This window comes from Bactrocera neohumeralis, chromosome 3 (assembly GCF_024586455.1).
Source record: "Bactrocera neohumeralis isolate Rockhampton chromosome 3, APGP_CSIRO_Bneo_wtdbg2-racon-allhic-juicebox.fasta_v2, whole genome shotgun sequence".
Taxonomy (NCBI): Eukaryota; Metazoa; Arthropoda; class Insecta; order Diptera; family Tephritidae; genus Bactrocera; species Bactrocera neohumeralis.
In genome coordinates, this window is record NC_065920.1 from 17,800,632 (window position 1) to 17,823,910 (window position 23,279).

The window sequence follows — 23,279 nt, forward strand, 5'->3', positions numbered from 1 at the left end:
GACAGAAGTCGTAATATTTTATTTTTGTTTGGAACTCAATTTTTATATAAATACACATACCATATGTACATATATGTATATTCCCATCAAAGTTTATGCTTTTTATTACTTCATCCCATTTTGGTGCAATTATCAGCGTATCTCCGGGAATAAAGTAGATATTTAGTGCCCTCCATAATCCCCTTAAGGCTTCCCTTTCGTTCTGCCGTCAGTGCTGGGTGACAGCTGTGCTAAACAATGCGCAAGTGCATTGTCCATCATAACTGCTTGTCGTGACAATAATTTCTAAACAAAATCTGTCATATCATTGTTATATATTTGACACATTTTTTTCGAGTCTGTGATTGAAAAAGTGTATCACTTATAAATAAGTGTTGAGATATGATTACCTATTTATAAGCGCTAATTGTGAAGAAACTGGTTGGCATGCAGCAAAAAATTTCTTACTTTTTAAATTTTAACGGCGCAATAAGTGTGACTTTCGTTTTTTTTTAACTTTGAATATTTTATATTGTTATCATATTTTTTATAATTTTGACAGTACTACATTTTATGTTAGGGTTTTACGAGAAAATACAGAAGAATGATGAAAGTTTAGACTGAGCGTTTTAGTTACTAGAAAATAATATTTGAGGAAATACAGACTCAACGTGGTGTTATTGAGATACAGATTTTTAGAAGAAGAAGTATGTATAAGAGGTGCCCACTGATCACTTAAAGGTCTGGGGCCCTATTCTGTATCTCGATTCGTAAATGTATTCTATTCGAAATTCGGATCTACTTTATAATTATGCGAAAGTTGTACCACCCTGTGCCAGTATAAATACGTACAATTTTCGTTTTTGCTTTCTACAACTCAAAAGCTAACGAATATTTTATTCGAAAATTGGCTTGAAAATCCGAAAATCGAATTACAGAATATAAAAAATTCAAATTCGAGTAAAATTTTTTTCGAATCGAGTTACAGAATAGGCCCCCTGCTCTTGCAAAGGTCAGATACATACATATATTTATGTACATATATTATGCGAGTGGCAAAATAAATAACCTGGTCATAGAAGATTAAAAAATGTATACATGTTTGGGTCGACCGATATAATTATTTTAGTTCGTAATTATCATGTTGTTCAGTTATCAGCTGTCTAATCGATATCCAAGATCCTCATGCTCAATGAAGCTCATTCTATAGAAGCAGAAAACCCAAATCTCAGTGGTTTCAAAGGCTGAAGGCAAAAAGCAACAGGAGAACTGAAAAGTCGCAAATTCAACTGAGAACTTTCTTTTCGTGCTGCCAGATAGGTTTCATAAAGCTATCGATGATTTTGTGGTGCCAAAACTTGACATTGGAACACGCCTCAAAGTAGTTGAATAGCAAAGCAAAAAGTGCAACTGAGAATATCCAATGTGATCATTATTTGATATAGAGGTTGAAGTTCACAATTTTTTCCCGTAACAGTAGATATTTGTACGAACTTAAATGTATATTATTTGCTTAAAATATTGGCAAACCATTCTTCAAGCCGAAACTTGGATATTTTACTTAAAGTAAAGACCTTTTAGGAGGATGGAGCCATGTGTAGAAGTTTATGCAAGAGAGAAAAGCTCTCTGAGCGCCATTCATTTGGGAGTGGCCAGAAACGATTCTTTTACATATGCCTCACGACTTCTCAAGTATTCTCAGGGTAGTCAAAAAAAAATCCATTTGAAGGCGGGCTGAAGTGAGAAGGTGAATCATTGCTCTCCAGGGTTGTGCGCAGGGTTTGGGACCCGCAACGTAAAAAACACACCCAGTGAAAAGACTTATAACTTATTTTGACAGATAAAAGATTTCGAAGCTATTTACGATATTTGGTTAAAAATTTATTGGTAACTCAAGCTAGTGAAAAGGTGGTCGGTGATGTGTCTGGGTTCAAATGTATGCTAATGAAATTTATTTCGAAAATCGTAAATTCCAGTTAGAAAACACTAAAGTATGAACTTCGTGCTGACGCTGTTGAATTAAGTTAGTTATGATCGAGATATCTTCTAAAGGCTTATAACCAGCTCTTTTGGATATTTGTTCTTATTTTGCAAACTGATCTGAAAAATAATGTCCACAGCTTTTTTAAGTAAGCATAATTGGTTAATTCTGGGATGGATGTATTACGTAACAAAAATATCTAAATCTGCCAGAAATGTTCTCAAATAGATTGCGTATTTAGCGTCTAGTGTTGGGTTGTAAATTGGAGGAAGCCTACCGTTCATATGGGACTAAAATGCAAATCATACTTTGCTGACGTCAATAGTTCAGTTTTTCGCATCTTGAATTAACAGATTTCATTAAAAAACTTTTTGACAACTATTACTAAATAAAAAAGAAAGGGAATCCAACTTTCAATTTTAATTAGCCGAGAAGCGGCATTCAAGGTAAAAATTACATTATGCTCGACAAAAACTTGACGTGAAAAATTTTGTTATTTTTGTTATATGTGACCTGGTCTACGAAAAGGGAGCTAACGTGCGAAAACTAGTTTTCTGGGAAACAGCTGTTAAAAATAAACATCTCATCCGAATCAACTAAAAAGTGAAAATTGATTTTTTGACACCTAAGCCCCCTTTCCGTAGACCAGGTCACATATGTTAATGACTAAAAAATTCTATATCAGAACAGTTGGTGACTCAAAAAATGTTTTAAAAATCAAATAATCGTTTGGTTTTCGAGCAATATATCATTTAATGCCGGATATCTATGGGCTTGCGACCAGCTGGTATTCCCAGAGATTCATATAAATATCGTTTGATGTGCCAAAAGTAATTCGAATGCAAAAGGAGCTATTTTAAAATGTTTAGTGACATAAAAAATTAGCTACGCGAGAATTTAGAAGTCATGACTAGCACGCGAATGAGCTTGGGTGATACAGATAACGTAATTTTTATTTAGAAATATGTAGTAATGTATAAAAGATCAATATATTTTCATACGTATGTATGTACATAAATTAAGAAATTTAAATTTAGAGCATTTGCTTTTGATCTGGTGTTCTGGTCTTCTTTTGATTTATTTTCAAAATAAGTGTTCTTCATTGGGTTTTGTTAGTTATTTTTAATATTTTTTTCAACTTCTTAGCATTTCATACAAACACTGACAGTTTATTTATTTAGCGGCTAACTCATTAAATGACAATTAGAATTTCATTCAAAAACCAGGCAGCTGTATGGAATTATAAATAATATACTATATACGAATACTTTTTGTAGCTTTTTAAGCCAATACAATACAACATATACAAACAGTTGTATATTTACCTAGGATATGTACATACATACACATACATACATATGTATACTGACATTTTTATCCACTGAATTTTACCAATTTCTAAGCCCCTTTGCAATTGTCATGCATGTGGCGTACTTTTTCCACTTTTGCTTTTCTTTCCTTTTTGTTTTGGTTCTAAAATTTTATTTCTCCGATTTTTGTTTGTCTGTGGCATATATGTAGAATGTGGGTGGTTGGTTACGTGTGTAGAAAGGTAAGTAAAGTTAAGAGTTTATTTATAATTTTGTATTTGTATATATTGTTCATAAGTATAGAAGACTTCTATGCAATCTGAAGGTGTGGGATAATACTCAATAATGAACGCTGATTGCTCGTGCAGCCGGTAGTGCCATGGCGAATGTGAGTGAAGGTCAACAGCGAAGATTTTATACATTGTTGCTTTCTTTTTACTATATCTACTGTATTTGTTGATTTGTCAACAGAGAATTTTTTTATTAATTTTTTAAGGAATTTCGTTGAAAATATTTTTGGTGGCATAAATGAAGCCGATAGCACGTAGAAAGGAAGTAAATAAACGAATGTTTGTTAATATAAATTAAATAAATATAAAACAGGAAAAAAATTAACTTCGTTTGCTTCCAATTCTAAACCTCATATTAGCTTGCTCAATGCATAACTAAAGTGCCTACTTTGGAATATTAGGACAAGATTATCTATAATATACAAAATAACTAACTTAAGCCCAATTAACCAAACGGAAAATGATAATGAGAAAGAAAGCATTTCATAATGACATACAGGTACTGATCTATGTACCGGTTTTATCGTGTCTAGTACTGAATAACGTTATACTTGTTGAAACTATGATAAGATATCTCTCCAACTGTCCTACATAAATATTTACATATATTCTATATATGAAGTCCAGTCACAGATATGAACAGCTATGAGAAATTACTGGTACCAAACTACATTGTACTAATCGGAACCAAGGTGGCCATATCTTGGGATCCATAATACCAATTGTGTAAAAAAAATGCCAATTATCTTCGGTACCGATTGGCAGTGTGAAACGGACACACTAACCACCTTCACCTTGGTAGAATTCAAGGCCCATCGAAAACCTCTGCCGTATTTTGGGTCCGGCACCCGGTTGCAATGTAATTCCACATTTGACTGAGCTAGTGTCAGTTCTTCTCGCATTCAGGAACCACGATACTCCTCGAGAGGCCAGTCCGCATGAGTAGGTTGGAACGAACTCCCCGTGGTACCAGAATTAAGTCTCCTGCCAGGCCTCGTTGCCGAAACTACAATCAGCTGAGCTTACATACTGCCATATTACACGCACACACCATTCACATATGAAGCTAACACTAATTCGCAGTTAAACGTCTTCGTCGCCTAAACAATTCACTCGGAAAATGACCCGAACTGTTCGGCATTCCGATTAGTTGAGATCACACCGCTAGCATCTAAACGTCCATCAGTCCAGCTTATCCCCATACCACCCAGATCCGTAATATCCGAGTAGATCGAGCATTCTGTAATTACATGCACCCAGTCCTCTTCCCCCTCCCCACCAAAAACAACCCAACCTATCAGATAGGTGCCTCTGATGAAAAAGTGCATTCAAAGACCCACGTCCCGTAAGCAGAAAACCCTCAACAAACCCAATGTTCTCATAAGTCACTCAACCGTTAGGACTATTGTCCCAACGGTCTTACCACCTACACCTGATCCTATCATCTAGAAACCTCCTGCTCCCTAGATATCCCACCCAGCAATGACACACTCAAGCCCCTTTTAACCTGAATGCAACAACACGCTGTATGACAATCAGGTCAAGAGGGGGTACACCTAACAAAACCTCCATAGCATCCGTTGAGACTGACAAGCATCACACAACGCTGTGTTGAGAGGAGTTTTTGGCAACCCAAGACTGTCGTGACTGCTTCCCACTATACAGCGGCTTCATAAGTTCATATATATGGTTTCATAAAGTGCTTTGTTCCATACTCGATCGCCAAGATGATGTAGTTCTTTTGGGATGGAATCCACAAATTAACACAAATGAGAAAATATTATAGCCTTAAATGGCCATTATTTTGAATAATACTATACTTAAAAAGCTGAATATCTCGAGAAGTATTAATAATAGCGATTTCGACCTCAGATCTTTCTTGTAGCAAATAAAATTTCCTACAAGTTTGTGATGAACATTTTTTCTATAGCTCTTGTCGTTTACGAGATAAATACCAAAAAATACGAATTTCATGGAAAAATCAGGTTTAGAGCCCCGTACTACCTCGCCGGTGTGAGTTACGATTTTGTTGAACTAGGCACTTTTGTAGAGTGAACAATTGTGAAAAATATGCGTCTAAAGTCAAAGCGATGCCATAAAATACCTTTGATCTGTAGGAATTTAAAGATAAAAACTCACGATTGTAGTCTATTTTCTATGGAAAAATTTTACAGGCCTTGGTCCAGTTCTTAATGTTAATATTAAGGGATAAAATTTTCAGGGAACTTTTTTTAGGATATTTCCAAGGAAATTTCGCGACGGGACTGAAAAAAATTAGTAGTTCAAAAAGAAAACACGCTAATATACACATTCATTCAATTGAACAACAAATCACCAAATTATATAGTTATGGACAATATATATATTGTATTAATATTATTATTAAATAATAATAACTAAAATTTATTTATAAATATCAATTAAATAAAAATAAAAAAATTACGCAACAAAAAAAAGTTTGAAAATATTAAATCAGTACAAAATCAACAAACACTCATAAAAGAGAATTCTGCTAATCGCATAAAGAATTCTAAATACTTAAGCGAAAATCTATAGAAAAATTAACAAACAAAAAATACACAAATTGAATGCTAATGAAACGCCAGTAATTTCAAATAACTACTTTTTACAAATCCAACTTAAATTTACATACATATATGAGAACATATGAACATATACATACATATATGCATACATTCCTGCAGCGTTCACCCACAATTGCGCCCGTAAAAGCGTTCATATAAATAGAGCAGTGATTTGAAGCTAAAAGACATTCAGAACACAACCAGCATTCTGCTAAGAGCAATCCAAACGCAATCCACTAACAAAATGTTCAAGCTTGTAAGTAAATAGTTGGCTAATAGTATTATTATTTTTTCTTTTGCTTTAAATTACAACTGTGTTACGTAAGCATTTAATCCTGCGCCACTTAACAATTCAATAATCCGCGAATGGTACAATTATCTTAGTACAACCGAGTAGTATTACTAATATCCCTCTTCTCCGCCACTTACAGTTCGTTGTCCTTTTCGCTGCCCTCTTCGCCTTCGCCGCCGCCGGTCCATCACCAGTCGCACGTCCAGCACCACTGCCCGTGGCCAGCCCTCATCCAGCGCCAGCACCAGCACCAGTACCACAATTCTACTACGGTGGCTATGCCTCACCCTACTCCTACGCCTACTCTGGCTATCCATACTACGGTTAAACAGCAGCGTAGTGCATAGTTCTCCGGTCATTGTGTGTGGAGTGCATGCGTACAATTACAACTATGTACCTATGTAAGCGAGCGTAAGTGAGCTGTGGGATTAGCGAAATTCATACGGAAATTATAGAAAGGATTATACGAGTACTGAGGCGACTCGACTCGGTTGCATTTTCCCACTGGTCACAATATATGCTATTATTAATTCACTTAGAGTAAAGCTACACACGTTGGCGGATGGACTAGAGGACTAATTGCTCGATTGTTAATGGACCAGGGATAATGGATTTCGGTTAATGCACTTTGGCAAATATTAATTAGTTTTAGTCTTGATTTAAGTATGCTGTTGTTTGTTTGTCATTTGAATATTCATTTGACAGCAAATATGTATGTCCTTATATGAAATTGTTAAAATAAAAAAGAAATAAAAATAAATAAAAAATTTTGCATATATATATAAATTGGATTTTATTTTTTTGAAAATAAGTAAAACAATCGAACGCAATCGAACATTAGTTACTCAAAAATACTCTAATGAGAATTAAATTCCTAACCAAAAGCAATATTGCTTAAGGGGTATTCTGGTCTAGAAATAAAAAAGAATTTTTGTTTTCTTATTTTTTCAAAGTTTAACTATTTAAGAATATATCTATAAGAAGATTTTTAAAATTCATTTTTTCCTGAGATATAAGTATTTGCTGACACGGCATTTAAACTGTTTAGGCTGTAACTGAAACTATAACGCTTTTTTCTCAAAACTGTCTTTTTCGAAATGATACCCACAATTTTTAACGTTCTACTGAACCAATTTACATGAAAGTTTTAGAGAGTCCTCTTTATAGAATTAATTTTTTTACAATTTTTAAAATTTCGAAACAGTCAAAACTCGTTCTTTTTTCAAGTAGTGGCCATTTCGTGAAAAAATTTTCCAGATCAATAATTTTTTTTGGTTTCAAATTGCTAGGTGGTTGAAATCGTGGGTAAGATTACGAACATATTTTTTATTATTATTCTGTTTATTCAAATAAATAACTAACATTTCAAAAATTAGCTGAAGTCAAGACTAGAAGACCCACTTAATCAAGATATACTAATGTGATCACATTGAAAGGTGAATTTTGTCCATATCATTTCCTTCAAAGTAATCCCCTCCCGCTGCAATACACTTATGCCAACGATTTTTCCAGTCATCATAGCAGTTGGAAAAATCCTCCGTCGTGATGGCGAAAACGGTGTCCTCGGAGTGGTCATGTGAATTTGCTGAGTAGCCAAAAGTTACACGATTCAGACATAGTAAAAATCGAAGAATTCACTTTTAGAGCCTCACAAAACGGCGCGTATCTCAAATACTAATGAATATTTTGACGTGAAATTTAGAACAGATGTCATTAACAGTACTTTCAATTTACACAACCCAAATTTACCGATTCGAAAAACACGCGAAATATAAATTAAAAATTCACCTTTCAATTTGATAAGACGTCACGAGTTCAAATATCGACGTCACGAGTTCAGTCGATTTAGTCATCTCCGTCTGTTTTCCTGTCGGTCTATTCGTCTATATGTCTGACTGTATATATGCAAACTACTCCCTGAACTTTTAAGATACAGATCTGAATTTTTTGCTACCAAAGAAGCTGCTAATTTGTTCGATATCAGACCACTAGAAGATATAGTGGAATTGATCAAACTAATTGATCCAAATAAAGTCCTTGCATGGAAAAGTTTTTTTATTTGACGAGATATTTTTTACCGAAATTTGGCGTGGCTTATTGTCTAAGACAACAGTACAATCTTCGAATAAATTGATTTCACTGACGCCTATTAGCTTCAAGCAAAAACTACATCATTCCACGAAGAATATTTTATTCGTTTAAGATATCTTAGGTTTTCACATTAACATAATTGTGCAATCAGCGATTAGTAATAACAATCCATTTCAGAAAGGCTTTTGAAATGACAAAGTAGCAATTTTAGACGTTACATTGCAGACATTTAAGGATATCACATGACCAAAACTTAAAACGCTTTTATTATACACGTACTCATTTTTTAACTCTAAATCTTTGACAATTAAGCAAATAATTAATTTTCAGGCAATAACCTTGCCAAAAAGCTAAATGAAAAATGTCAAAACATAACGGTGTCTAACGGTTCCATGGTGTAGTGGTTAGCACTCAGGACTCTGAATCCTGCGACCCGAGTTCAAATCTCGGTGGAACCTGCAAATGCAATGTGTTTTATTTTAATTTACAACACAATTTAAATTGTTTTAATTGCTTCGCATATTTCATAAAAATATTGCAATTACTCACTTGATTTAATGATAAATATATTATAAATTGCAACAAAAATTAAAAATGCAAGATTTCATTGTAAAAGATTTTTAAAATTATCTAAAAATATACAATAGTTTCCTAAAAGGATATTGGGTTCTGATTATATAACTTTCGATTCTGGAATCGCCATTATTTTATTTCTCTGTCAAAAAAATTTCGTAATTTAGAGAATAAATTCTAATAATCACATTATTGAATCTGAAAGAGTGGTCGGTTATGGTGTATGGGTCGCTACAGTGAAGCTCGGACGAATCTAGCCAAGTTAGGTAGGATATTAAAACTTCGCACGACATCTAATTAATTGTACCTTCTGGCTTTATTAGACTCAAAAACTGATTGTAAGTGCTATTCTCTTAATAGTAGACCATAAATGTTCGTTGAAATTTAAATTTAAACCTTTAGTAGACTACTCCTCAAATATACCTGAACAGTGGCCTACCATTGCCTACCCGAAAGTCTTAAAGCCTCTACAAATTACTAAGTTCCTGAAGGTTGGTAATGATATTCTATCAGATTCTATTGAAATGTCTTTTCATTAAATGTGTTTTCCAAACTATTTGATAACTAAATTTGGTAGAATCTAGCAAAAGCAGGTGTTTGTAAGGTTCCATGGTGTAGTGGTTAGCACTCAGGACTCTGAATCCTGCGACCCGAGTTCAAATCTCGGTGGAACCTTGAAAATCGGAAGGAAATATTTTATTAAAAAATTCAACAAAATCTTCTACATTAAATTCATGAAAATTTAGTTAAGAGAGTTTCGAGTTGAGTTCTGTTAAATTACGAAATTTATCGGCCGTTTGGTGGAGCGGTGTCAAGCGGGCTGTTCCGCCGAGTTGGTGGAAGTACTTTAGGGCGCAAAAATTAAGCATTCACTATAAAATTGTTTACACGTTCTCACGTTCATCAGGAGTTTGTGCATCCGCACTGTAATTTATTTCTTTATGACCAAACATTTTCGAAATCCGAACAAAACTGTTGAATCTTCTAGGTATCGAATATGTGGACCCCAGTATCTATAGTTGACTTTTGACCAAAAATACAGGTCAATGCATGGGATATATAATTGAAATTCGGAGAGAATCTTTTCCTCACAATAGTAACTTTTTGTATCAAAATCGGGACAATACTTCCATTTGCCCCCATTTATATAATATAACGATTTTCGAACTTCCAAGTGACTTTAAACTGCATATATCGGCCAAATATTTTAGTTATCTAAGTGAAAATGAGAGAGCGTGTTTTGCTCATAACAGTGTATCTTTGTGCCTAACATAGATAAAATTGAACGAAAATTTGACCTAGCTCCCCTATAACTAATATCAGGATTTTCAAACATCCGGCTGACTTTACTCCACAGGTCATTGTAGTATGTGAGGTACCTTAATGAATCCCAGGGAACATTTTTTTAGTATGTGGGATGATAATAGTTAATAAATAAAATCCGGTCGATACTACCTCAACTCCCATATACTACATATATGTAATAATTTTCGCTATTCTAAAAAAACCATATGCCGAATATGTCGGACAGTGTATAGGTTATATTGAGTAAATGTATATATAAATTTTCTCGAAACTTTATAACAGAATTAAATATTTTCTTACCATTTGCGTGCCTACGAAGTGATTTTTTTTTTTTATTTTTAATGATTTGCATTTTTTTTTAATTAATAAGCAAACACATCTGCCATCTTATGAGCAAAAATTGCGCTTGGTATTTTGGCGTGTGACCTTTATCGAGGTTCCATGGTGTAGTGGTTAGCACTCAGGACTCTGAATCCTGCGACCCGAGTTCAAATCTCGGTGGAACCTTAGCTATAGCATTCAATATGATTTAAAGTTTTGTTTTTTATTTTATTTATTGCTCATACAATGAATACAAAAAGTAATAATGTTTTACTCTTAAGGTACTTGTTAGATGTAAATCGAAATTAAATAATTTCTTTGTAGCAACAAATTAGCAATTTTATGATAAATAAGTAATAATGTTGCCAGATTGCTTACATTTCATTTATAAGCAAGAACGTAAACAATGTAATTAACACGTGAATTGCGGTTTGGGTCTTGGCTAAGTGCTGACAGTGTTGTTAACACTGCTTGTTGGTGAGTGTAGTGCGGAAATGCAGCCGCATTTGTTTATTGCATATATTTTAAGAAAATGCATTTTATTGTTTTTGTTTAATTTACTATATTAAAATTTTTTATATTATTAATTTTATATTTCTCTATAAATATTTTTGGAAAAAGAATTGCCTTAAACTAAAAATAATGAAATTTATTATTTTTCGTTAATTTGTAATCAGTTTTTTAATTAATTGTATTTGTTTTTAATTTATTTTTTACATTTTTCCATATTAACTTTCAATATAAATAAACACAGTGTTCAGGCCGCAGGCAATTTCAATTTTAGAGCAACACTGTTTGTGCTAAAAATAAACTATCAAAGCTTTTATCAGTATTTCCATAAAAATTTACTTTTATTTCAATAATTTTCATTCATTTTAAACGCCATTCTTTTACTTTATGATAATAATATTATTTATTAACACCAAAGTAATCCCGTTCAAAGTTTATGCTGATAACATAATTAATTTGTCAATAAAAACTCTTGTTTTGGTGTTTGACTCATTTAAAAGCAACAACAAAAATTCGAGCAGCCAAAAGTTAATAACTTGACAGCCAGCTCACGTTGACGTTTGACTTGTGATTTCTCAGCTGCGCTCTTTTTTCTTCTCCACAAACCGCACATGCTAATGGATATTTTGCTTTTGTTTTGATTCGAGCTGTAAACGCTTCCCGTTCATCAACACCCATACTGCTCATATGCTAATACAATGTTGACCGAAAGTAAGCGCTCACCCACCCACTCAGTACTAATGTGTAGAGCGGAAAGTCAGCAAGAACAGCAAGAGCAGACGAGAGGTGTATGTGACAGGCAAAAAGTAAATTAAGCATTCACTTCCCCGATTTCAGTGGCCTCTGTGAGTTGTGCGTGAGTGAATTATTTCGCTGGCTTTGCCAGTGAATTCGCAAGTGCAATTGATAAAAGAAAGAAGCAAAAATTCTACATATGCAAATTATATATATTACTTTTGACGTTTTCATAGATAAACCTATAATTATATCTAAAAATATACGCTGCACAGCTGGAGCAATAACGGCGAGAATTGCATGCGTGGGTATGTGAGCGCGACTGTGTCGAGTATACGAGAGTCCGTTGCTCACTCACTTCTGTTGCATTAAAATTTAATTGCTGTGCACTATCAGGTGCAAAGTACCAACGCATATGTGATTTGCAAATAATTGTGTATTATTTATTAAAACGTGGTGTTGTTGTGTGGTTGGCAGTGGTCTTTCCTGCAGTCATATTCACAGTTATGTCAAAACGTTTGATGAAGTTACTTGTGGCCCTTGTCCTTACATTGATGTTCACCGTTTCGCTGCTGAAATTAGTGCTATTGTTGTGGAGCACCTATCCGACATGGTTATATGCCGAGCCCAACACGGTGGATGAATGGCTGGAGCAACAGCAGTTGTCGCAGTACAAGCAACTTTTCCGGGACAAAGGTAAGTTGCTAGTGGTATGTGTAGGGGGTGTGTGTGCGTGTGTGTGTGGAAACGGAACTGCATATTGTTTTGTTTATTGTTCGCCTTATACCGCGCTTTTCCCCTCACCATATTTTCTGTTCTATTTTGCTTTGCAAATTTGTTTTCATTTACTTTAGACAATTTTCGCGTTTACTTTATTTCGTGTACGCGAATGCAATTGAGCGCCGATTGTTTTATGTTCTCTGGCTGAGCACCGAATTCCAACGCGCTCTCAATCAAACTCAGTTGGCGGTGTTGCCATATTGTTTGATACTGAATTTTTAGTGAAACTTTTCTATACTACTAGTATTTTATACGCTGTATAGAAATTGTTATTTTGAGTATATGGTGGAAGAAAACAATGAATTTGATTTATTGAAAGTTAAATAATATATTATAAAAACGTATATTTTATTAATTTATTCCAATTTCATCAACTTTTTTAAAATTTAAAATAAATTAATCTCTGATTTTAAATTAGAGTCGCCGATATAATTTATTTTGAAATAAAAAAAATTATGTTGAACCATCTAAGCCCTAAAACCTTATACACCCCTCCAAAATAATTATTATTTAATAAGACATATTAACACTAGGGGAAGTGCGAAATATTATCTTTCAGCAGATATTTTTTTAAATTTATTAAATGTACCGTTTTATTTGACATAACATTTGGTCCTTTACTACTCCTACTTTGAAGACCTTTTTGAATCCACCGAAATACACCATAAAATTAAATAACTGATGTCTTTGAAATCGATGAAAAAATTGAGAATAATATTCCAACATCCTATGGTATGATACAATGTGATCGATAGCACTGAAGATATACGACTGCAACGACATCTAATGACAAAATACGAAAAGACTTTTTCGACTACCCAATATTTTGCTTATATAAACATATTCAACGGATTTTAAGAATTAGTCATGAGAGCAATAAAAAACGAGTAATTTTGTTTTACTAATCAATATGTTTTATGACATATGATTTTTAATTGAAACCCTTGCTGGTTTTTCTTCAAGTTTGTGTATGTAGTAATAACATATACCCATACTCAATTTTCAAAATTCATTTTCTACTAATTCTGCCTTCATTAACGGCATTAGCACACGCATGATTAATAGAATTTAAATTAGGCACTCCCAAAAATTGTCTCTTACATCCGAAACTATGAAGTCATGCAGATGGTATGAAAAGACAATGATATAGTATATTACATAGTTCTAAAATAGGAGTCTATTTCATAGCCAACGAATATCTATATAATTATTGAAATCTAAAAATATTCCGAATTTTTTTTACAAATTGAAATTTTTAATAAAATTTAACAAAACAAAAAAATTAACAAAAAAAAAAAAAAAATTTCCTTAGGTTCCACCGAGATTTGAACTCGGATCGCAGGATTCAGAGTCCTGAGTGCTAACCATTACACCATGGAACCACATATTTACCGTTAGCATAAGTTGTCATTTGCCAACAAGCGAATGAATGAAAATTTGTGAATGAAAAACAAGTGAAGCGTGTTGCCACATCACTTATAACTGTTATTATTGTGAAATAAATATTTTAATAGTATTTGAAAATATGCAGAAAAAAAGGAACTAAAAATTAAAAAAAAATTGACAAATTATTTGGAATAGTTAATGCGTCATTGAACTTTAATGAAGTTTTTCTAAAAAAATTTTCTTATAATTTAATTTTTTTATTTTTATTTTAGTTTTTTTTTTAATTCGAAATTTGTAAGTTAATTTTTTTCCTATTAAAAAAAATTTCAAAATTTAGTTTTTAGTTTTTACTGCTTACTTTTTAATAAAAATAAGGCAGAACAAACTTGAACGAAATTTTGATGGACAAATATTTGTTATAATATTTACAACTGATTTCTTAAAAAATTTAAATGAAAAAAAAAATTTAAAAAAATCATTTATTTTATTACAAATTTTAAGTAAAAATTTTTTTAAATGAAAAAAAATGTAAAAAAAAATTTTAAATCAAAAATGTAAATTGAAATTTTTAAATACAATTTTTTTAATAAATACATTTTATTTAAAATAATATAAATCTAGAATAATTATTCTGACTTTTCACTCAAATTGTTTTGCACATCTAAGCGACTGGCTGCTTGAGTACCTCACCTCTCAATACAACAAACAGCACTTCATTATTATTCTCGATACACTATTGCCATGCTTTTCTTTTTTTTTTGTTTTCTTAACTTTGCTCCTTAATGAACTTTATTTTCATTTATTTGTGTTTCTTTAAGATGCACAGCACAAACAAACTCCCATATTGCATAAATTAAATAAGTAACAGTCGCCCAGCATTATTAGCAGCGTCTTCGGTATCCATTTACACGCGAAGCGACTCTTCGCTAATTACGCGTACGTCAGACACACAGAAGAGTGGCGAAAATCTCAAACTTCCACAATTAATCAACTAACGGCTGATGAAAATGCAAATTTAATGAGCTTTAACATCAGCCCGCGTTATTCGAGTGGCTGGCTTAAGGCAATGCAATAAAAAGCTTTTTATGTTCGTAAAATTTCGATGATGACCCAGTGAGAAATGTGAGTTGTAGACAGATTGCAGACGTTAAAAGAATTTTTAGGAAACGTCGGACACCCTATACAATATGTGTATATGTATATAAATGATCTAAACAAGGACAAGACGAAATATCTCCCGTCATCAAACAAACAGTCGTCGCACTCGCGACTTAGCTCTCACGTCAATATTGATAACATCGAAGTCGTCGATAATTTCGTCTATCTTGGAACCAGCATTAACACCAACAACAACGCCAGACTTCAAATCAAACGCAGAATGTCACTTGCCAACAGGTGTTACTTCAGACTGAGTAGGCAATTGAGATGTAAAGTTCTCTCTCGACGAACAAAGACCAAAGTCTACACGTTACTCATCATCTCGAGAATGGTTCTGCGAAAGATTTATGGTTCTTTCCGCATTGGCAACGGCAAATACCGCAGTCAATGGAACGATGAGCTGTATGAGTTATACGACGACATTGACATAGCTCAGCGAATTAAGAGACAGCAACTACACTGGCTAGGTAATGAATGAAAGTAATTCAGCTCTGAGAATATTCGACGCAGTACCCGTCGGTGAAGCAGAGGAAGAGAAACTCCTTTGGAAAGACTAAATAGGACCTGGCTACACTTGGAATCTCCAATTGGCGCTAAACAGCGAAAAGGGAGAACGACTTGTGCACTGTTGAAAACTCGGCTATAACCGCGTAAGCGCTGTCTACGTCAATAAAAAAGAAGAAGATTACTGGTGATGAAAAGTGGGTCGCTTCCGGTAACGGTCGTGGTCGAATCGCGGTGTGCCGGTGCAAACGGTGGCTAGGCCAGGATTAACGTCACAAAGGTTTTACTGTGTGGTTGGTGGGTTGGCAGGAAATCGTCCACAATGAGCTACTCTCCTACGAAAATACTTTTTTTCTGAAGTAACCACCAACGTCTGGGCGACGGGGCCAGCTTTGGGCAATAGAAAATATATACTATATTCCATTAGAAAAACGCCAGGTTTCACACGTCGATAAGGATTCGCCAGAGGTTGCGGAGCTTGGTTCAGATAATCTTATGCATCCACCTTGCAATTTGGACTTGGTACAAGTGACAACTATAGGTGGACACCTGCCTATGGCGGAACTTTTTGCTGGTGAAAAATGCGCCTCAAGAAAAGCTGAAAATATCGACTGTCAATTGAGAGTGGCACTATAAAGTTACCTTCAAAAAGTCAACATGTTATGGAACTAAGCGACACCTAATTAGGAAAATTCTAACTATGCTAAATAAAATCTTTAATTCAAAACAAAAATAAAAGAACTTTTTTTACTAGACCTAGTATTTATATCCTCCTATATGATTGTGAACTCATTACTACTGCTTTCATATACAGTAGATTATTCCATAATTGAAGTCAGCGTGCGCCAAATACATAGTATAAGTATTTTAAAATTAATTTCTATATTTATAAACAAAAAACTTAACTCCAAAAAAGCTCACTTTTGACATTTGACACTCTCAAATTGGCCAGTTAGTGCTTTCTCTCACTCTCTCCATACACGTTGTTATCCTTAGTGCAACTTTTGCTGAGCGCATATAAAATCAATGGCCAAAGTCCTTTGGAGCTCAGTTGTAATTTTTCTTTCGTGGCGCGTTGTTCGTTCCGCCGTTCCTTCGATACCTTGTGTGTTTGTACGTTGACTTGTGTTACTTTGTTGTACATATACACTTATAAATACATAGCTATATATTGTTCAATTGTTTTAAACACATAAATTTGTGTGAATATGTTTATTTTTACGAAAATATTTAATGGAATTTGATACAAAATAATAATGTGGAGTTGTTCGTTAGTGCTGCAGTTGTTGTTGTTCTAAAATAAATGTAACGAAACTGTGTTTATTTTCACAAAACAGTGCTGCGAAACCATGTGTGTGCTTAATTTAACCTATTTACGGGCATTTGTATGTATTTATATACTATATGTAAATAGTACTATATACATGCATGTATGTATATAAATACATGCTGCCAAAGGGTTTTTTGTTATATTTATTGCTTTCCTTGAGACTTGACATTTGTCTGGTGGGCCTATAATGAATTTATTATGGCCAGTGAAAATTCGCAGCCGTGTGTGCCAAAGTTCATAAAACATCAAATACAAATAATCATACAAGTATATGCAATATTTTCTTCTAAATTGAAATTTGATTTTATTTGAAATTACTCCATTTGTGACGTTTATGGATAGGTAGTGTTATAAATTTCACAAGTTATTGATATTTATTATTATTTTTAAAGACAAGAAATATTTATGCTGCTATTAAATTCATTGAAATCACTTTTAAATTTTAGCTATTTATTTAATATTACGAATATCGTATCTACTTTATTACTTGCTCAATCATAGTGTTATTTATATAAATATATTTTCATCTCTTTTTATTTTAAATTTCAATATCAAATTTAAATATTTTTTATTTATTTATTCAATATTGTCTTTTTTTAGTTTTTTATTTATTTTTCTTTTTATATTATTTTTTTTATATTATCTCTTTTATAATCTTGAGCTTTTTAATTCTGTTGTATTTAACAAAGGAAAGACATTTTTAAAACATTTTGAAACTTTTAATATATTATTGTATTTAATATTTGTTTTCTTAAAATGATTGCTTTTTCTAATCTTTTTTAATTAATTTATTTTTTTTTTATTTTTTATTTGCAATTTTAAAAATTTTAAATTATTTTTTTTTTCAATATTTAATTTCTTTTTTTTTTAATTTATTTTAAATTTCATAGTTTAATATTTTGTTTAATTTAATATTTTTAATATTCAACAATTTTTAATTAATAATTTTTAATAACTTAACAATAATTTTTTTATTAATAATTTTAAATTATTAATAATTTTAAAATTTATTTCCTTTTTAACATTTTGTTTAATTTAATTTTTTTTTTTTTGATTTGTTTATAATTTTATTTCAAATTAATTTTCTAATTATTGATTTTATTTTTTTATTATTATTAATGATTTAAAAATTAATTTATTTTTTATATTTTGTTTAATTCAATATTTTTTTAATATTCAATAATTTTTAATTAATAGTGTTTATACTAATTTCCCATTAATTTTCTTAATAATGATTTAATTGGTTTATTTTTTTCTTTGTTACTTTATTACTTTATAGCACATTGAATTTTTATTAATAATTTTAAAAGTTATTTATTTTTTAAATATTTTGTTCAATTGAATATTTTTTTAATTTTTAATTTGTTTATTAGTTTATTTCAAATAATTTTAGTATTAAAGATTTGATAATTTATTGCATTTTTTTAATATTTTTTTTACTCAATTTTCTTTATTTTTATTTTTTTTATTTATTTTATTACACAATCGTTTTTTTAACGTTTACAATTTTTTGTTTTTTTTTTTAATTTAATATTTTTTAATTTTTATTAATATTTAGCAATTTCTAATTCATATTTTTTTAATTATTCCACATTATTTTTCTTATTAATGATTTTCAATTTATTTGTTATTTATTTTATTTCAAAATATTGGTTTATTAATAATTACAATAACAAAATTATTAACGCAAAAAGCAATTCAATTTTAAATAAAGTTAAAGTAAACATAAATAGTTTAGTTAAAATTAATATATATTTATATTAATATTTAACTTTACATTCATTTTTATTTATATTATTTTTTATTATATTTCAACAATTTTCAACTGCTTGATATTAATTTTTTTATTCAACGTTTTTTTTTTAAATATTTTTTTTGTAATATTTTTTTCATTTAATTTAAAATTTATTTAACTTTTTCTTATTGACAATATTTTTTTAAACATTTTTATTTTCAATATTATATTTTTTCTTTTTTAATTTTCACATTAACATTATTTTTTTCAATATTTTTTCTTTGCAAACATTAATAACCAAAAAAATTAAAAGATTATATAAAGAAAATAATTTTTTTAATTAAATAAAAATCTATATATTTTATAGTATAAATTTACCATATTCCAACAATTTGTAATTAATTTACATCAATTCATATAAAAACAAAATTTTATAATTTTCAACCACTTTAATTAAAATGCATTAAAAACACCCGCTTTTGTGGCAAGCAATGAATAATGAACACGTGTGCAGGCTACCATGCGTATAAGTAACCTTTGCGCTGACACGCACGCACTCATACATACAAAAATAAAATACATGAATGTAGAATACCTGTGTGCGCCATTGTTGGTACACACATGTGCGTGTGCGCTTGTGCGCTTGGCAAATGATGCGTGCTACCAATCGACGCTTGAAATGCTGATATGAGTAGTTCACTTCACTCACTTTTCACAATTGATCCTTTTAAAAATTAATTTTCCATATCGCTGCTCACGCATTAATCCATTCGCCCCCGCCGACGAGTGTGTGAGTGTGACAACTTGAGTGTGACAACTTGCACAGCGCTGGCTCATATGGGAGCGCTTAGAATGTGTGGATTTGCCAAAACGAGAAAAAATAAAGCATCACAACCGTAGCATACTTGTAGGCACGCACACACAAATACATAAAAAATATGTAACGGCATTTACGCATCAGTGACGGCGCTGTTTTTGTTATGAATTGAAAATTAACAAAGAATATCACACGACATGTGTTGGAAAATTACAGTTACTTGCGTTGTGTGTGTGTGTGGGCATGCTTTTTGGCGTCAACCACAAGATAATAACTGTAGCTAATATGGTTTGGTTTGCGTATACGAGTATGCGTATGTATTATAATAATTTGTGTGAAAGCTCAAATCGCATTTTAGCGATTAAAAGCACTAAACTGTGAAAGTACCAATTAATTTTTAGTGGCTTTCCAATTTTTATTTGCGCTTTCCCTCATTCCTATTCAATTTTGCTGTAGCATCAAGTGTCCTTATAAAGTTGACCTCATTTCGTTGGATACTAGGACACAGCTCTTGCTTGCAGTGGTTCAACCCAGATTTTCGGGACGTGCTATTGACATAGCATGTACATACATATATGTGTATGTAGTTAACACATAAGAGTTTATATACACATATGTTATGTACATATATACAAACATGTATAGAAATGCAGAAATAACTGCTTTGTAAATATTTGTGTGCTTTTTATAAGAATAACAGTGATAGAAAGTTGATTTATATTATTAAAAGTATAATAACAGCTACAAACCGGGTATTCGAATAATTATAAGAGCCCTACTATAAAGTATATACATACATATATATACATATATAAAAGGTGATCCATTTCCAGGTCCCCTATTTATGTAAAGAAAAAACACAAAAACGTCAAATTTGATGGAATTTTTTTATTATCATTCGAAAGAACATTCTTTGGCATTTATTTTTTGAAGATTATCTTTTTCAAATATTTGCCGTGGCTTTGTCTAAGATGGTCCAACCGTTAAGTCCAATTTTCGATAACTCGTTCGAGCATTTCGAATGGTGGCTGGCTTGAATCGAAGCGGCATTGTCCGCATAGACTTCAGACTTTACATATTCCCACAGGAAAAAGTCTAACAGTGTGATATCTCACGATCTTGGTGGCCAATCGACCGCCCCAAAACGTGAAATTATCTACTCACCGAAGTGTTCTCTCATTAAATCTATTGATTGATGCGATGTGTGGGAAGTGGCGGCATATTGTTGAAACCAAATACCGACGAGATCACGACCTGCAATTTCGGCCATCAAATAGTCGTTTATCATGGCGCGTTAACGGACGCCATTGACGTTTACATTCTCACCGACATCATTTTTGAAGAAATACCACACCAAACCGTTGTTTTTTCTTGATAAAATAGCAGGTCTTTAATCTCTTCAGATTGCTTTTCGTCCCAATCGCTGAAATTTTGCTTGGTTTGTATACCGATTGAGCCAGAAATCGGCCTCATCGCTTAACTGTTGTTTAGCTTGAAAACGTCGGATCTTCTTGGAACTTTTCAAGAGCCTATAGAGCGAAGCGATACCGCTTGGGAAGGCCGAGCGGCTTCAGTTCTTGCACAAGCTGTATTTTTTATGCTTTCAATATAAGATCCTCAGTCCGAGTTGATGCGAACGGCGCTGAATCGGCTCTCGACGGTCTTCGCATACACTCTCAGCTACGGCTGCTATATTTTCTTCACTGCATGGTGGACGGGGTCTGTTCGGTTAATATTCCTCCCAATAATGAATGCAGGGTCTTAAGATGGGTGATGGTGTTGCGAATAGTACGCCCAGTAGGCCGATTATAATGACCATTAGTTGAGCAAAACGAGCGAAAAACATAATTTACAGAACGAGAATTTTTCTAATAATGTTGAAGTATTTGTAAACGTTGTTCAGGTGAAGTCTTTCCATGATGAAATGCCAAACAATACTGAACAAAAATAATATGACAGCTTGACACGACTCACGCGTGAGCTGTCAAAAAAAGACTATTGAAAAAAGTACCTCAACGGGTGATCCGGTTAATTGATTAGCGCCTGTCTGTCTGTCTTTATATACTCAAACTAGTCTCTCAGGTTTTTGAGATTTTTACCAGTAATTTTTTATTTTTTCCACCAATATCGGAATACTAAAGCCAACAGGTGTCATACAAACAAAACGATTGGAATCAAGAACTTGTATGGAAAATTTTTTCATTTGACAGCTAACGTACAAACTGAACAATCGGAATTAAGTGCTTGAATGTAACACTCTTTCAATTGTAAAAGTATCTTCTTGAAACTTGGCATATATGATCCAAGCATTGCTAAAATTTCCCAATTATTATATATATATTGTTCAGATTGAACCACTATACTTAAATAATCAGAATGAAGATCTTTTTAACCCATTTTATGCTTCACAAAATGTACCTGTGAGGGGTATTATAATAAAGCTTTTATTCCTGTTTTCATTATTTCTGACAACTCTGCTAAATAATAGAAAGAAAATTACTAAAAATTGCAACATTTCATCACACACTTGGCAACCCTACACAAAATTAATAGAAAGAAACGCAAATTGCAAATTCATAATTTTTCAATCCTTGAACACATTTGCACTGCAACATTTTAAGACGTGCTTACTATGAGAAAAAAAATTCCAATTGCTAATAACCAATGCATTACCGTTAGTGGCATGTTAGCTGCACGTAGACAGCATATTGCCACTTAGTTCTCATTATTCTTGCAAACACTGTGATTTTTATCGCTTGCTGTGCAGTTGCTGAAGAAAGTTTTGCTTTTTGCTGCAATTTCCGGAACTGTTGCTGCATGAAGAAATAATTGTGTAGATATGTATGTATGTATGTAAACTGACGCATACACGCATAGCCGCTTATGAACCTTGACCTATTTTCAGGTGCAAATGCAATCTATACATACATATGTATATATTTTCACCTAGGTATATAGATCTATACATATGTAACTAGATATTAGCTGCCTTGCAATTAAAGTGCGTTATTAACCTAATGGAATCATATACTTGTATATATGCGCATATGTATGTACATATATGCTCCTACATATTTACAATTAGTGCATTGAGAATTGAAGCTTTTGAACTTCTTTTATTGTTTTATAACAGGAAATTGCAGTTTACAATTACGCATGGTGCAATTATAGCCTAGTGCAAACTCGAAAATGGTTTGAGTTAGCGCTTGCTCCTCTGCAGTCAGTGCCGTGGAGTCATTAGCTGTATGGTGGATTCTTGGGATTGGGTTTGTCATTATATTAAAACAAATCATTCGGCTAAAACCATTGACTGGCCGAGTCGATGGAAAGCATGAGTCGAATATATTCCTCAGCTCACATTCAGGTCTTTAGGAAAAGTTATAATAATGCGCACGTTTCGAACCATCTTTGCGGTAGTGTACTTGTATATGCACATCTCTCGTCTATCTCAGAAACGGTGGCTCTTAGACCTGTTTCGTTGAGCCTCCCACAGGGTGAGGGTATGTCTCCTTTACTCTAGATCTGAATTGTAAATGACCTATTGAAAGAAATTGGGGGACGAGCCTGTCGGCTGATTGCCTGTAGAGATCAAAAAGC

The 23,279-nt window shown here is 32.5% G+C and overlaps 1 protein-coding gene, 1 long non-coding RNA gene and 4 other non-coding genes across 11 annotated transcripts in view; 5 read left to right on the forward strand and 1 right to left on the reverse strand.

Annotated features, from left to right (window-relative positions):
- Window positions 1-6,325: 6,325 nt before the first annotated feature.
- On the forward strand, window positions 6,326-7,223 carry LOC126752202 (uncharacterized). The gene is made up of 2 exons (XR_007665973.1): window positions 6,326-6,401; window positions 6,577-7,223. It is a non-coding gene; the product is annotated as an uncharacterized LOC126752202 (long non-coding RNA).
- A 1,691-nt stretch (window positions 7,224-8,914) lies between these two features.
- On the forward strand, window positions 8,915-8,986 carry Trnaq-cug (transfer RNA glutamine (anticodon CUG)). Its single transcript has one exon. It is a non-coding gene; the product is annotated as a tRNA-Gln (tRNA).
- Window positions 8,987-9,704: 718 nt separating this feature from the next.
- Trnaq-cug (transfer RNA glutamine (anticodon CUG)) lies at window positions 9,705-9,776 on the forward strand. The gene has a single exon. It is a non-coding gene; the product is annotated as a tRNA-Gln (tRNA).
- Window positions 9,777-10,841: 1,065 nt separating this feature from the next.
- Trnaq-cug (transfer RNA glutamine (anticodon CUG)) lies at window positions 10,842-10,913 on the forward strand. The gene has a single exon. It is a non-coding gene; the product is annotated as a tRNA-Gln (tRNA).
- Window positions 10,914-11,640: 727 nt separating this feature from the next.
- The window catches only part of LOC126752461 (apoptosis-resistant E3 ubiquitin protein ligase 1), a 39,786-nt gene continuing 28,147 nt past the window's right edge, over window positions 11,641-23,279 (forward strand). For 2 of the 6 annotated variants that reach the window (XM_050463268.1, XM_050463269.1), the window contains exon 1: window positions 11,641-12,668. In XM_050463268.1, coding sequence (XP_050319225.1) covers window positions 12,479-12,668 — 190 coding nt within the window. In that variant the 5' untranslated portion in view covers window positions 11,641-12,478. Of the gene's footprint in view, window positions 12,669-16,857; window positions 16,914-16,980; window positions 17,106-17,132; window positions 17,152-23,279 lie in introns of those variants that run through there. The other 4 variants (XM_050463273.1, XM_050463271.1, XM_050463272.1 and 1 more) reach the window with 4 other exon arrangements.
- On the reverse strand, window positions 14,063-14,134 carry Trnaq-cug (transfer RNA glutamine (anticodon CUG)). Its single transcript has one exon. It is a non-coding gene; the product is annotated as a tRNA-Gln (tRNA).